General features: G+C 52.3%; 3 protein-coding genes across 8 annotated transcripts in view; 1 reads left to right on the forward strand and 2 right to left on the reverse strand.

Moving 5' to 3' along the window:
* Positions 1–5,063: 5,063 nt before the first annotated feature.
* On the reverse strand, positions 5,064–10,959 carry Btbd19 (BTB domain containing 19). Of its 3 annotated transcripts, XM_050131929.1 has the most exons (8): positions 10,601–10,959; positions 9,171–9,384; positions 8,983–9,036; positions 7,523–7,582; positions 6,637–6,705; positions 6,421–6,552; positions 6,181–6,306; positions 5,064–6,072 (listed from the first exon to the last, which is right to left on the reverse strand). In XM_050131929.1, exons 1-8 carry the CDS (start codon positions 10,684–10,686, stop codon positions 5,938–5,940), a joined length of 876 nt encoding a protein of 291 aa, XP_049987886.1. In that variant the 5' UTR covers positions 10,687–10,959; the 3' UTR covers positions 5,064–5,937. The 3 variants fall into 3 exon arrangements, with proteins under 3 accessions (XP_049987886.1, XP_049987887.1, XP_049987885.1); XM_050131930.1 differs by lacking the exon at positions 6,421–6,552; XM_050131928.1 differs by having other exon boundaries at positions 6,181–6,552.
* A 945-nt stretch (positions 10,960–11,904) lies between these two features.
* Positions 11,905–13,457, forward strand: Dynlt4 (dynein light chain Tctex-type 4). 2 transcript variants are annotated; one of them, XM_050131935.1, is made up of 2 exons: positions 11,905–12,004; positions 12,777–13,457. In XM_050131935.1, exon 2 carries the CDS (start codon positions 12,785–12,787, stop codon positions 13,442–13,444), a length of 660 nt encoding a protein of 219 aa, XP_049987892.1. In that variant the 5' UTR covers positions 11,905–12,004; positions 12,777–12,784; the 3' UTR covers positions 13,445–13,457. The 2 variants fall into 2 exon arrangements, with proteins under 2 accessions (XP_049987892.1, XP_049987893.1); XM_050131936.1 differs by having other exon boundaries at positions 11,910–12,004; positions 12,774–13,457.
* The window catches only part of Plk3 (polo like kinase 3), a 4,979-nt gene continuing 4,046 nt past the window's right edge, over positions 13,458–14,390 (reverse strand). For all 3 annotated transcript variants that reach the window (XM_050131932.1, XM_050131934.1, XM_050131933.1), the window contains 2 exons: positions 14,084–14,197; positions 13,458–13,977 (listed from right to left, as the gene is read on the reverse strand). In XM_050131932.1, coding sequence (XP_049987889.1) covers positions 13,786–13,977; positions 14,084–14,197 — 306 coding nt within the window. In that variant the 3' untranslated portion in view covers positions 13,458–13,785. The remainder of the gene's footprint in view (positions 13,978–14,083; positions 14,198–14,390) is intronic.

Raw genomic sequence — 14,390 nt, forward strand, 5'->3', positions numbered from 1 at the left:
AGGGCCCTATACTGTTTTTTACAGATCTGTTTTTAAAAAAATTCTTAGCAGGGCTGGAGAGATGGCTCAGTGGTTAAGAGCACTAGCTGCCCTTTCAGAGGTCCTGAGTTCAATTCCCAGCAACCACATGATGGCCCACAGCCATCTGTAATGGGATCTGGCGCCCTCTTCTGGCCTGCAGATATACATGGAAGCAGAATGTTGTGTACATAATAAATAAATAAATAAATAAATAAATAAATAAATAAATAAATAAATCTTTTTAAAAAAGTAACATTCTAAAAAAGAAGAAATCCTTAGCATAGCCAGGCGGTAGTGGTGCACGCATTTAATCCCAGCATTCAGGTGGCAGAGGCAGGCGGATCTCTGTGAATTTGAGGCCAGCCTGATCTACAAGAGCCAGTTCCAAGACAGACCCCAAAGCCACAGAGAAACCCTGTCTCGAAAAAAAAAAAAATGCTTAACATAGAACATGATGCAAGCCTGTGTTCCTTTGGCATACCAGTCCTGCCCACCTCTCCAGGCTCAGCTTCCGGCTCCCTGCTCCTTAGTCTGCCAGGGAGGGGCAAATCCAGGAAGACATGATGAGATGGAAGGTCAGCAAAGTGGCCAGCTGAAGAAGAGATGAAGGAAGCAGGACCTAGGGTGCTATTTTAGGAGGTTTGTGGAAGGAGCCCTGGCCCAAGCAACCTCCATGGCAGAACGGCTGGCTGTGCACCCACAGCGGTGGCTGGGAGGCAGGAAACTGTCTTTGGCCAGCTAACCATGCGGGAGATTGTCCCCAGGATGTCAATGCCCAAGCTAATAACCCCACTGACTTAAGCTTCTGGTGGTGAAGAGTTGAGTAGCCCTGTCGTACAGAGGCCTTGAAGAGCCGAGGCACAGCCTTGGGCTGCATTCAGAGCCTCACCCAAATGAATGGTGAGGTCTTCCCTCCCCCTCCCCCAGTTACCCCTGATGGACAGACTCCCTGTGTTCCAGCCGCCACTCACCAGGAATAATCCCACCCAGGCACACTGCCTCCTCACACCTCACCCATACAAAGGTCGGAATATCATGGTCCAACCAAACGTCACACAGAGACAAAACACATTGCAGCTCAATCCATACTAAAATGCCTTAAACGAATTCAAGTTAGCTGGCATCGTGAGGAAGACCTGTAGTCCCAGCACTCAGGTGGTAGGATCAGAGGCCATCCTCTGCCACTTGGGTTTGGGGTTAGCCTGGGCTATATGAAATGCTGCCCTTTTTATTATAACATTTAGTGGATAGGTAGTTAGTCAGGTGTGTGTTCTATGTTTCTAGTGTGAAGGTCAGAGTTTGAGGCCAGTCTGGTCTACAGGGTGAGTTCCAAGACAGTCAGGGCTACACAGAGAAATCCTGCCTTGAAAAAAAATAAAATAAAACAACAATAACAACACTGGGCGGTGGCGCACGCCTTTAATCCCAGCACTCGGGAGGCAGAGGCAGGCGGATCTCTGTGAGTTCAAGGCCAGCCTGGTCTACAAGAGCTAGTTCTAGGACAGGCTCCAAAGCTACAGAGAAACCCTGCCTCGAAAAAACAACTACAAAAAAAAAAAAAAAAAAAAACCACACACACACACAAACACACACAAAAAAAAAAAAACAAAAAAAAAAAAAAAAAAGTAAAGCCGATAGTGGCAGCCCACATTGGTGGGAACCTTAGGTAGCAGCACAAAGATGTGATGTCATGTACAGAGGACGATAAATGGCTATTGTGGGGCCAAAGATGTCCCAAGATCCTTTGGCTCCAGACATAGCATTCCAACCTCGGCACATCACGGAGGTTCTGATGGCTTAGTCAGCCTTGCAAGAGGAGCGCTTCCTTTTAGGAACATTGTTCACAGCTGTGTTGAAAGTTCTTACCCTGATTGCATGATCCATGCAGCCCTGAGGAATGTGAGGGTGTCACTGAATGGATCCAGTCAGAGCTGAACCACCCCAGGCGCACTGACCTCATCCAGCCTGAGGTGAGAAGTCCTACACTGCTTGTAAAGTGAGCTCACCCAGTGTAGCACCTAGCCCTACTCCACCCTCTGGCTTAGCACCCTTCCATGGCTCCCCTTGCCGTAGATCAAGCCTAATCCCATTCCAGGCTCCACTAGGGCTAGCCTCCTCTACCAGACAGAGCCTCTTTAAAACGCACTCCACTTTCTGGATAAGAAAGCCACGAGTGTTTGTGTCGCATAACTTTGAACTTGCATTCCCTCTGCCTAGGTTCTTCCTCAGCTTCCCTTGTCCTCAGCCCAATCATCCTTCAAGAGGAACCGGACGCTGCTGAGTGTGGCAGGTCACACTGGGAATTTCAGTCTTGCTGAGGCTGTAGAATCGCTGTGAGTTTGAGACCAGCCTAAACTGTCTTTAGAACAGAGTGAGACACTGTTCTAAAATAAAACAACTCAGGCGGTGGTGGCGCGCACCTTTAATCCCAGCACTCGGGAGGCAGAGGCAGGCGGATCTCTGAATTCGAGTCCAGCCTGGTCTACAAGCTAGTTCCAGGACAGGCTCCAAAGTTACCCAGAGAAACCCTGTCTCGAAACAAATAAACAAACAAACAAAAACAACGAAACAAAATAAAAAACTGGAACCAGACAGCAAGGACTATAGAGAGAGACCCTGTCTCCAAAAGCAAAATATAAAGAAAGATAACCTGGAGGACAGCTGCCAGAGGGGTGGTAGCATGCCTCCTGTGCGTCCTGCTGCTCAGGGCTGAGCTGGGCTGCTCAGTCTGAAACTGAGGGTGCTCTACCAGTCTGGAACAACAGAACAGTCACCCAAGCATTGGAGCCAATATCTTAGCAATCCCAGCTCGCACGAGGGAAGACAGGGCAAGGTCCCGGGCAGAGAAGCAGAGAGAGAGCAACAGGCTGGGATCCACAGCTTCCTCTGGGTCAGTTCTGCCCACCCACATTCCCACAGCTGCTTTACCAAGCCCGGCAGAGGCCTTCTCATTTGCAGACCCATGGTGCATCAAGAGCAGACAGTTTCACTGTGCTTGAGTGCCAGCCCTAAGGATCACGATCGTAGGATACAACTGACTTGTAGGAAACATACATGTGTTAACCTGCACCGTGCATCTGAGGCACTGAACCTCTGGTAGGCTGGAAACAAAAGGACACACCCATCCTCTGGTTTTTCTTTGTATCACTGACCTCTTTCATCTTTCACACAAACATTTCCATGAAGAGGAACACTTCTGAGTCAACATTTTTTTTCCTTTAGGTTTACCTTATTTTTAATAATGTCGGGGGGGGGGATGTGAATGTGGCATTCAGACACCTATGGAGACTAGAGACATCAAAGCCCCTGGAGCTTGAGTCCCAGGTGTGTACGAGCTACCTGACAGGTCCTAGGGATTGAACTCTGGACTTTTCCCAGAGCAGCTGAGCCTTCTCTCCAGCATCACCACCACCACGCTTTAGTTGGCTTGTTTTCTGTGTTCCAGGTGTCTGGAAGCAGGCAAAGCTGGTCAGCTCCCAGTGCTAGGATTACAGATATGAGCCACCACACCCAGCTCATAATCAAATTTTGAAAGCCTTGTTTTTTCTATTTTCTCTTTCATAGAGGTTTGAATGTAGAGTCTAGGGTGTGGTGGTCCATGCCTGTCATTCATTCTATCACTTGGGAAGCTGAGGCAGGAGGGTCATTATGAGCCTCTTGGTTTTTGTTTTTTGAGACTAGATCTTGCTGTATTGCGCCACTAGAGATCTGCCTCAGTGCTGGGATTAAAGGTGTGTGACAACAGGCCCAGTTTATTTTAAAGATGTATACAGTATTCTGCCTGCAGGTAGACAGGCAGGCCAGAAGAGGGCACCAGATCTCATTACAGATGGTTGCGGGTATTGAACTCAGGACTTCTGGAAGAACAGCCAGTAACCAGTGCTCTTAACCGCTGAGCCAACTCTCCAGCCCTATTTTGTTTTTTGAAACAGGTCTCATCATGTAACTAACCTAGGCTGGCCTCAGACTGCTGATCCTAGATCCTATGTCCACTTCATGAGTGCTTCCACCTACAGGCCTATTCCACCATGCTATGCTTGCCTCGTGAATACATGTCATTGCCTGCATGAGAGGTTGAGTGTTCTGTCCTCAAGTGAAGGATTGTTGGATTCAAGAAACATGAATGATTTCCAAGCTCCTGACAACTACTTAGAAGGCCGTTTTCATCACAGTGCTACAGCCACGCTAATGGAAGCATCACAGGCTTAGTACATGACCTCGAAAGGTGGCGTAGAATAAAGTAACCAAAAGCAAGAGAATTACAGGCATGCAAGCAGCAAATTCCTTTCAGCGTTCACTACCCAAACAAGGGTACCCACCAGGGAGCCACCTGTTCAATCTTTTTTTTGTTTTTTTTTTTATATTTATTTATTTATTATGTATACAATATTCTGTCTGTGTGTATGCCTGCAGGCCAGAAGAGGGCACCAGACCGCATTACAGATGGTTGTGAGCCACCATGTGGTTGCTGGGAATTGAACTCAGGACCTTTGGAAGAGCAGGCAATGCTCTCAACCTCTGAGCCATCTCTCCAGCACCCCCCCACCTGTTCAATCTTGAGAGAGAATACGAATAGCCATCTTTAATCCATAAGCAAACATTTTTATATGTCAGAATTATAATTTTATTTCCTTTTAAATTGTCCACTGTCCTTCGTTTTTAAATCTTGCTTTACAACTCCTTTAAAATTATTTGCTAGGGCCAGGCAGTGGTGGTTTTTCTTGGAAAAAAATATAAAATATATATACATCTAATACCATAGTAGTTCCAGATACTGAAGGTGAGGGTGTTGAGGCAGAACCGTTTCAGCTCAGTAAGTCCAGACCAGCCTGAGCAACAGAGTTAAGATTCCTTCCTATCTCTTTAAGAGGTTTTTATGGGTTGTTTTGTTTTATTTTTAATTTTCCGAGACAGGGTTTCCCTGTGTAGCCCTGGCTGTCTTGGTACTTGCTTCGCGGACCAGTCTGGCCTCAAATTTAGAGAGCTGCCTGCCTCTGCCTCCCCGGTGCCGGGATCAAAGGCGTGTGCCACCACTGTCCAGCTTTTTTGTTGTTTTTTTTTTTAATTTAGCTGGAATAGTACACGATGTCTTTAATCGCTGTACCAGGGAGGCACAGGCAGTCAGAGCTCTGTGAGTTCAAGGCTAGCCTGGCCTACAAAATGAGTTCTAGGCCAGCTGGGATTACTCAGTGAGAGATTACCCACCTCCTAACCCCCCCCCCCAAAAATTAATTCTGGAACTCCCAAACTCAATGTTAAGAACCGCTAAATATCTAGAAACTTTAGATCCTGGAATGCTGAAGGACCCAGGGAAGGGCGTGACAATCACAACGATGGAACAGGGATGCAATGAGCATTGGGGGTGGGGAGAAGGAGTGAGAGGGCACTGGAGGGGTAATGACAGAAAAGATCCCCAAAAGTGACAGAAGATAGGCTGCAGACTAAACCAACTCGAAAGTACTATTGGAAGGGAGAAAGGGCATGAGGTAAGCAAGAAGAGATCCTGGTTCCTGACCCGCAGAAATGAGAAACAGTATTTACGGGACTGGGAGAGAGGAGAAGATGAGAAGCTCCGCGCTGAGCCTGGAGCCAGGAAGCTGATTTGTTGTTAAGGAGGATGCGCTGCATAGATAAGAGCGTCAACCGAATAGAGGGACTGAGGAGTGACCGGCAGCAAGATGCGGTGTGAGCTCACGGAACACATGCCACCCTCGCTTCCGGCCTCGGGGCGTCGCCCGAGCCCGTGACACGACTCCAACTTGGGTCCACTGGCACTGGCCCGCCCCTACATGGTCCTTCCGGCCTCCGGCTCGCAGGGCTTGCTGGGGGCGGAAGCCCGCCTCGGGCGCAGGGCACCTCGGGAGCTGTAGTTTGGAGTGTGATCAGATCAGATGCCTCCCAAGTTCCGGAAGTGGATCATTTGAAACGAAGGTCCAGAAAACGGTGGTGATCCCGGGGCAGGGTTCCCCTTCGCCGCCTGCACGGTGCGCCCGGGGCCGCATCTCCTCTCCGTAGGGCATGGCACTTCCACGCCTCCACAATTTGCTCCACCTGTAGGAGAAGGAGGGTCACCATGCAGTCCGAAGTCCCTGGCAAGGGCCCTGGCTCCTCATCCCCACGTGGCAGAGTGGATCTGAGCCCGGGTACTCGCGTCCGCACCGGGATGAGCGGCTCCTGTCGGTTCTGCTCTTCCAAGGCGCTCAGCTCCGCCGGGGCCAGCAAGGCTAGTCTCAGCTCTCGAACCACTGGAGCCGCCACCTCGGCCACCGGTCGCTCCAACACCGCCTGTGGAAGTAAACCTTGAGCCCCGGCGGAGCGGCGGCCTGTGCCCTGCCGTCCGCTTGCCGAGTTCCTGCGGCCTTCGCCGCTTCGCCCTCGCCTCCCCCGGGTCCCACTCACGGCGCCCACGCGCGCCCAGTTTCGGGCTGCCTTGACCAGCTCAGCCTCGTCCACACAGAGCTTGTCACTGCGTAGCACGGGCAGCAGCGCAGTGGCCGATAGCTCCAGGAAGCCGCGGGTTTGTAGAACCTCCTATGGATCGGTGTATTTGATCAGAGCAGAGCAGAGTGGCGTAGGGAAGACAGGCTACAAGAATAATAATGCTGGGAGCTGTACCTGGCTGTGAGCCTCTATGAAGGCTATGCACCGCTCCTGCAGCGGCCCCAGGCCAAAGGTTACAGCCACCTGAGAGCAGAGTGAAGGTGGTCAGGCTAGAGACTGGAGAGGCAGTGTGACCCAGCTCTGCATACTAGGGACTGCCACAAGCCTGAGCGCCATCCGAATGGGGAGGCTGACAGCACATGCAGTGTCTCCTGAAAGTAGAACTGGGGACCATGTTCAGGTCCTTCAGCTCCATCTGGGAGCCCAAGTTTGGCTTCTAAACTCCACATCCCACCTTCCCCCATCTCTGCTTAGAGCCATTTCCCACTTTTTTCTGTGTAGCCCAGGCTGGCCTCAAACTCAGATTTGATTGCCTCTGCTTCCTGAGTACTAGGATTAAAGGTGTGCGTCACCATGCCTGCCTCTCCCAGCCCTTTGACTCTAGCTCCTACGCAGGACCTTACTGGTGTTCTCTACACCCCACAGATCAGGGCGGAGTTTATCTCATAAGTGTCCTTGAGCATACACACCCTCACATCTTTTTTCCTCTTTTTTTTTTGTTTGGTTTTTTGTTTTTCAAGACAGGGTTTCTCTGAAGCTTTCGAGCCTGTCCTGGATCAGGCTGGCCTCGAACACACAGACATCCACCTGCCTCTGCCTCCCAAGTGCTGGGATTAAAGGTGTGCGCCACCATGGACCAACGTTTTGCTTTTTTTTTTTTTTTTTTTTTTTTTTTTTTTTTTTTTTTTTTTTTTTTNTTTTTTTTTTTTTTTTTTTTTTTTGTGGTTCTCGTATCGTTCTTAAGTTCTTGTCAGTCAAGGCTTCTGGCATGTGGAGAGGAGAGGCCAGGGCCACATTCTAAAAATCAGATTCCTCCCCAGGGCTGCCCAGCAGTACCCACCTGCAGGGCCTCACAAACCAGCTCCACATCCAGAACCTTCATCACAAACTCCAGGCATAACTGGGGACAGAAACGAAAGTGAATTGTGTGGTGGTGTCCTACCCTAGAAGCTGTGGATCATTCAGACTCCCAGCAGCCCCGGAGCCATCCTGACCTCCCAGACTTGGGAACCAGGGAATTATAGGGACCTGTAATTTAGCAAGCCTAGAGGGCCTGGAGGCTAGCAAACCGAGCCCGAAGAGCCCTAGTACACCTCTCTCCACTGAGACTTGTCCAAAACTCCAGCCTCCTCTTCCCTCGCTGTCTTCCCGCACTGGGTCCCCTCCTTGACTCAACTGCATTTCTATTTTTAACAGAACCTTAAATTTCATGCTTGACATCTCCCTGTCTTCCAGAAAAGCACTGGGTGTTGCCAGCTGTCTCCTCTCAGAGCCACCCACCTCTCTTGGACTGCCATTTCCGGCTTGGCCACACCCTCTTGACTTTGACACTAATCTGACTGGCTGGACAGGCCTTTCCTTCTTCCTTATCTCTCGATCCCTTTCCCCCTTAGCTCCCTTGCCCAAAGCATTCAGTGAGTCTCTACCACCCTTGCATTGAAAGATCTCCAGGAGAGGGAAAGCTGACACAGGGCCTTGCTGTGTAGCTTTGGCTGGCCCAGAACTCACTCTGTAAACTAGGGTGGCCACGAACTTGGTTTTATCCTCCTCTCTATTCTGCCTACCAAGTGCTGGAAATACAGCTATATACCACCATACTGGGCTAGGGCTGAGAATTGAACCCAGGGCCTGAAGCATACTAGGCAAGTATTCTACCACTGAACTACACTTCCAGCCTAAAACACAAATTCTTGAAGCACCTTCATGAACCAGCCTCCTGGTACCCTTCCAGTTCACCCCACACCCATGTTCCCAGTCCAACCACACCACATATCTAAGCAGCTCCTTGAGTGCCCTGTGACTATAAAGTCATCTTCCCACTCTGCTGAACAAAACCCTACTTGTTCTTCAAGCTCTAACACAGCAGTTTCCTTCTCTAGAAATCTCTCTCCACACATCAGCAGTCTGCCTATCCCACTTAGACCCCTGCTTTTCAATTTAGCTTTTTGAGACTTAAGTCTCACTCTGTAGCCAAGGCTAGCCTGAACTCCCTAAGTAGTTCAGGCTAGCCTTAAACTTGCCATCCTCCCCAGCCTTCAGATGCTGGGATACTAGCCTGCAACACCACGGCCCACGCATGTCAAATGTCTTCATGTATCTTTCTCCATTCAACTATGGGCCAAAACCAATTTACCCTTGTACTGCAGAACCAGCCAGAAATACTTCCAATACTTGCTCAGCACACACTGAGCATGTGCAGATCCTGTGTCCATCCTTCTGTCTGCATGAGAAGGTCAGGCTATGTGGAGGAGGCTACGCACTAAGGCGAGGGAAACAAGACAGCCTGCCTGAGACACCCACCTCTCGAAGTTCCTCCAGCCCATACTCCACAGCTGCTGTCAGCACCTCCAGCACCTGCACAGGGGGTGGCAGTTGAGGGAACAGAAGGGAGTTTCCCCTGCCCCTCAACCCCCAGCAGAATGGGCAGACTCCCCACCTCTTGTATCCCCAGCGCATCCCCTCCCCAGACCCCTGCTTGGGAGGCTCACTGAGTAGCGGTGCAGCGTGACGCTGTTGGCATACAGGAACTCCAGCACAGCTAAGAAGGCCTCGGTCGGCACCGTGCTTAGCACCACAGGACTAGGTACCCCAGGGCCCGTCTCTGTCCCCAGAAGTCTCTGGAAGAAGTTGCATCTACAGGCCAACAAGCACCGGTGGGCAAACACCTCTTGCCGTTCTTGACCAACCACAAAGCAAACATCGCTGTGGAAGAGAGGACAGAGAGCCAGAGAAGGGAATCTTGAACCTAGGTCACACTTTTGGCTTTGCCTCTGCCACACTGGGACTTAGCTTCTTTTTCTGTAAGGTCAAAGCCCACGCCCGGGAGACACGGTCTCCACTCTAGTCCCCCTTCCACGCTGTGGCTTTCTGTCTTCAACTCTCGGACTTCTCAGCCGTGACCACGGGTCTCAGAGGAGTTGACTATGCTTGGGCAAAGGGGATGCCAGGGTTCATGCGAACAAGATTGATGGCTCTCCAGCCTGAGTCCCGGGGGCAAGGAAACCCCTGGCGGTACAGCGCCCACGAGATGCCAGCTCAGCATTTTCACTCTTCCTCCCGTAGGAGGGTGTGAGGATGTGGTGTGCAGAGCACGCTGACTGTGACAGCCATGGCAGTGATGCACATCATGAGGTGAGACCACATTTTCCATCTTCGCGATCACTTCCGGCCCCAGCCTCTGGGCCTCTGAAGCCCTGCATAAGGTACAGGGGGAGGCAGCACAGAAAGCTTCAGCTTCCCCTGCCTCCTCCTCCTCCCAGGCGCAAAGCCTAAGGTTCCACCCTCTAGGCCAGACTGTGACACTTTGCCCTCAAGAAAAAGAGAATTATGACAGCCCCTAACCCTGGGGAGCAGACGGCCTCTGAGACAGCGGGGATGGGAAGCAGCAATCTGTCTCCCATGACCAGCCCTGCCCCCAGTAAACTCTATTCCCGGTTTCAGACAGCACTTAGCCTCATCGGCAAGCCGTGGGCGGTCAGCAACCTTGAACTACTTCCTGTCTGGGTCTCTGACCTAATCCTTTGGGCTTCGTTCCTCTTAGGACTCCCCAGAGTCCTCCACTCTTGTCTCTTCAAGGAAAGAAGTCTAGCACTTAGCTGAATACCCGACTGGAGTGAGTCAGATCAAATCCCACCTGAGGGAGTTGGGGATTCCTCCTTCAATCCAGAGAAGGAAGGGCTTTGCCTGAGTTCACACAGTTGCCCTCCTGTCTATCCCTCACTGCCCCCACCTCTGACTCTCAGGATAGCATGGACACAGGCCAGTAGACACCGTCTCTACTTGACTTCATAGACTGAGTTCACCAGGGAGGCCAAGTGCTCTTTCCTGGCCTCTTCACCTTTAGCCTCCTCAAATTCATCCATAGGCCGGTGAGAGCAAGCTAAGGAAAACCCACCAGGGAGTGGAGTCACTGCCTCACCTGTACCGGGGGTTGTTGACAAGACTTCGGAGTGCTGTGGAAAAGGAAGCAGCCTGCCCATGCACAACCAGTCCTGGGTTCTCCATGCGTGGGATGAGCAGCAGAACAAAGGGTGAAATGGCCTAGTGAGGCAAGAGAGGCCCGAGAGGGAGGGCAGGACCTGTAGAGACCGTTTGCTGAGGAGCTGAAGGTCTAGGACAAAAGAGGCCCAGGTCCCTAAAGAAAACCTGAGGTTCAGGTAAGCGATGCGGGTTCAGAGAGGACCCAAAGAAGCTGCCGCTGGGCAGGCCTATGATCCCAGAGAAGCTGGCTGTGGATGAGGCCCAGGCTGGGAGACTGCCCAGGCAGCAGCTGGGTGGGAAGCCTGTGAGTTTCCATGGAAATTGGAGCTGAGCCTGAGGAGGCCCCGCCCATCTCCCTACCCGCCTAGGAAAATATTTCAGCCGTAGAAGGGTTCTAAGAGTTGGAGGGTCCTAGTACTGGCTCCTGCCTGCCTACACTGGGTTCAGAATGTAAGGTCTCTGCCCTCCAATCCCTTCCCTAGGGGTTCAGTCTAGAACTGGGATTAGACATCATCACCTCATCAGGGAAGATTCTGACCCCTAAGTGTGGTTTTCAGAGCTCAGATTTAAGTTTGCCTGGGAGGGGCAGCCCCATGCCTCCCAGAGCAGGGCAGGCGAGGCATCACCAAGAGGCAATCATCCCTAGGGGAAGAGGTATTATGTACTGGGTGATGAAGGAGGTATGGCCATCTGGGGACAAGTTCCAGGGCACCACTGAGTCATGGCCATGCGAGGCCTGGGTCTTTCCCACTGAGCCAAAGGCCTCCCCTCCTCAGCACACAGCTCTGGCGTAAGGAAGTCATCCAAGCCCCACCCTAGCTCTGCCCTGAAACGGAAATGTTTGTCCTTGTTGAGGCTGATGGGAGAATGTAAAACCATGACGTACTCCTTCCTGTGAGCCCAGATACTGGATTCCTAAGAAGTCGCCCCCGTAAGTCTCAAGGTTCTAGCACATCCCAGGCCCCTGTGATCTGTTCACAAATGGCCAGACCGGTTGACTGGACACTTCATAATAGTGGCTCAAAAGCACCTTCCTGTCCATCACACCTCTCTACACCTGCCCCCTCGGCTGTGATGCTTTAGACACTCCAAGCCCCTGTGGACGCCCCCCCCTCGCATAACTCAGGATGCCTTCCCTCCCCCCAGCAGGTGCTCATAGCAGTAGCACTTAGGTTATTCCAGAGTTTGGCTGGAGGGAGGAGTTCTGGGAGGGAGTGGCATGCTTGCCACAGCAGCCCCATGGTTACTGCACAACACAAGCCTTCACCACCTACAGGCCTGGCAGGGAGGGCAGCTCAGTGAAGACTGGGGGCCAGCAGAGCTTGGAGGTCAAAGGCTACAGGTGAGTCAGGTGCCTGAGGGAGTTTCAGGAGACCTAAGGAGGAGGATGGACATCTCACTCGCCGCCCACCTCCGAATGCAGCAGGGCAAGGGGAGAGAAGTCACAGCCTACTTAGAGCAGGGAAGACGGTTACGTCCCATGCTTCTGAGGCCAGAGAGATCTATGGGAGTGATGGGGTTGGGTCTGCCCCTTCTGGCTCTGGATTAAGAAATCTGGAAACCAACTTCATGTCCCCATTCCGCTGGTGAAATCAAGTGGGAGGGGAGACACCAAGTGGGTTTCCTGCTCACCCAGTCAGCTCCATGGCGACCAAGGGAGAACTCTGGGCAGAGGTTCCCTAAGCACAGACTGAGCAGCCCTTCCCTTGCTCTTAACCTTCTCTAAGCAGCCCACGCACCAATTGGATCTGCTGGTTCAAGAAAGGAATATGGAGGAGTTAGACAGGTGATATATGCCCATAGTCTACTACGGAGGCACTGAGTGTGGTGGCACCAACTGAAATCCCACCACTTAGGGGCTAGAGGCAGGAGGAAGGAGTTCAAGGCCAGACTCAGCCACACAAAGAGTTGGAGGCCACGGGGAGACATTATCTCAAACACAGAGAGAGAGCGAGAAAGAGGAAAGAAAGAGGGAAGAAAGAAAGAAAGAAAGAAAGAAAGAAAGAAAGAAAGAAAGAGAAAAGAAAAGAAACCTCAGCTTCCCCAAGCAAGAGGCAGGGTGTAGGGAGATCTGAGCCAGTAAGGGCCACTCCTAAGTGTGGATCTTCCAGCAGGCAGAGCCATGGCTGGCAGGACTCTGCAATCAGGACACCCAGAAGAGGATACTACCAAAGACCTGGCTCTGAAATTACCACCAGGGAAGTCTGGAGGTCACCTGGCCAGCATTGATGAGACCCGACCTGTAGGCCCAGGCCCAGCCTCCCGTCGCGGCTCCCTGCTGAGCCTACACCCATCCTTTTCACGCCGCAACTCACTGGCAGGACCCCTAGTAGGTCTTGGAGGTCGACGACCATCCCTGGGCCTGATACCGCCTTTAGGTTCACGAGTTAGTTTTTCTGGGTTACCCATCATGCCTGCCCGTCGGATGGCACCCTCATACCGCACTGAACCAGCGCCAGGCGAGCGCTGGGAAGCTGCAAGCGCTCAGCGTGTCCTGGAGGCAGCACTGGATGCAGGGCTGAGCAATGTGTGTTACTCGGGTACCGAGGCGGGGAAACTGGCAAAGGCGCTGTGTGAACAGATACGCATACGTGTGCGGGAACTCAGCCTACCCCGCTACAAACTGGTGTGCAGTGTGGTGCTTGGACCACGCGAGAGACAGGGCGTGCATGTGGCCAGCCGGGCACTCTGGGACACAGTGCATGATGGGCTGGCCTCGGCCACCTTCACCAACACTTCACTGTTCGCCGTGGCTACTGTCCACGCGGTTTACTGGGAATGATAAAGCCTTTAAGTTCTGAAAAACAGTTTATTATCCCAGGAGGAGGCCCCCCTGGGGCTCACATCCCAATAAATAAATGTGCTAATAAATAAAAGTGGTCCATAAATAATGCCCCCGAGCTGGGAGCTAAGGCTCAGGCTTATCTCAGGGAGAAAGGGTAAGAGACAGGAGGACAGGCCGTCCCCAACTGTAGTAAAGCTGGTCCCTGATTCCCTGGGGGACTCGGCCCAGAGCCCCCAGTGAGGCACCAAAGGGACAGGAAGGGCCACAAAGGCAAGGGCCCGAGTCTTTCAGGCACACAGGCCCGGGGTCTGATCACAGCCTGCTCTGCAGGTTGGAACCTAAGCAGGACTTCGGTCCCTGAGCAAGCGCAGAGCATAGCGCAGCCGCTGCCGCAGGTCTGGGGAGCAGCCCAGCTGCCGGAGGTGGGAGGCGAGGTAAGTACAAGCACTGCGATTTCGGGCCACAAAAGTCACAAGGAGAGGTTCCCAGCCACTGAGGATCAGCTTTGTGTGGTCCCCATAGAAGTTCACCTGTGCACAGAAGGTAACAGCGTTCAGGGCTTGGACACTAGACTCACACCTTCCCAGAACCCTGAGCCTACCAGACCGTCCCTTCACCTCCAGGATGGGCTCCTACCTGGACAGTGCCATCGCTGAACAGCATGAGCAGGGCCTGATCAGTCTTGACCCACTGCAACAGCAAGGGTGGGGCAGGCACCTCTACCTCTTCCACACTGGGCAGATCTCCGCCCTGGGAGAACAGGCAGGTCAGGTCACTAGACTGGCATGTACTGGGTCTCTCCCTATGGCTGTCTCCTGCCCTTACAGGTCCAATCACTACCCTTGAGTCACCCTTCCCCCCTCACCAATGATGGAGAATCAAAGATGCCCAAGTCCCTAACATTCCCCCCCCCCCCCCCCCCCCCCCCCCCCCCCCCCCCCCC

Source organism: Alexandromys fortis, unplaced genomic scaffold, assembly GCF_014885135.2.
Source record: "Alexandromys fortis isolate MF-2015 unplaced genomic scaffold, M_Fortis_MF-2015_v1.1 scaffold_302, whole genome shotgun sequence".
Taxonomy (NCBI): Eukaryota; Metazoa; Chordata; class Mammalia; order Rodentia; family Cricetidae; genus Alexandromys; species Alexandromys fortis.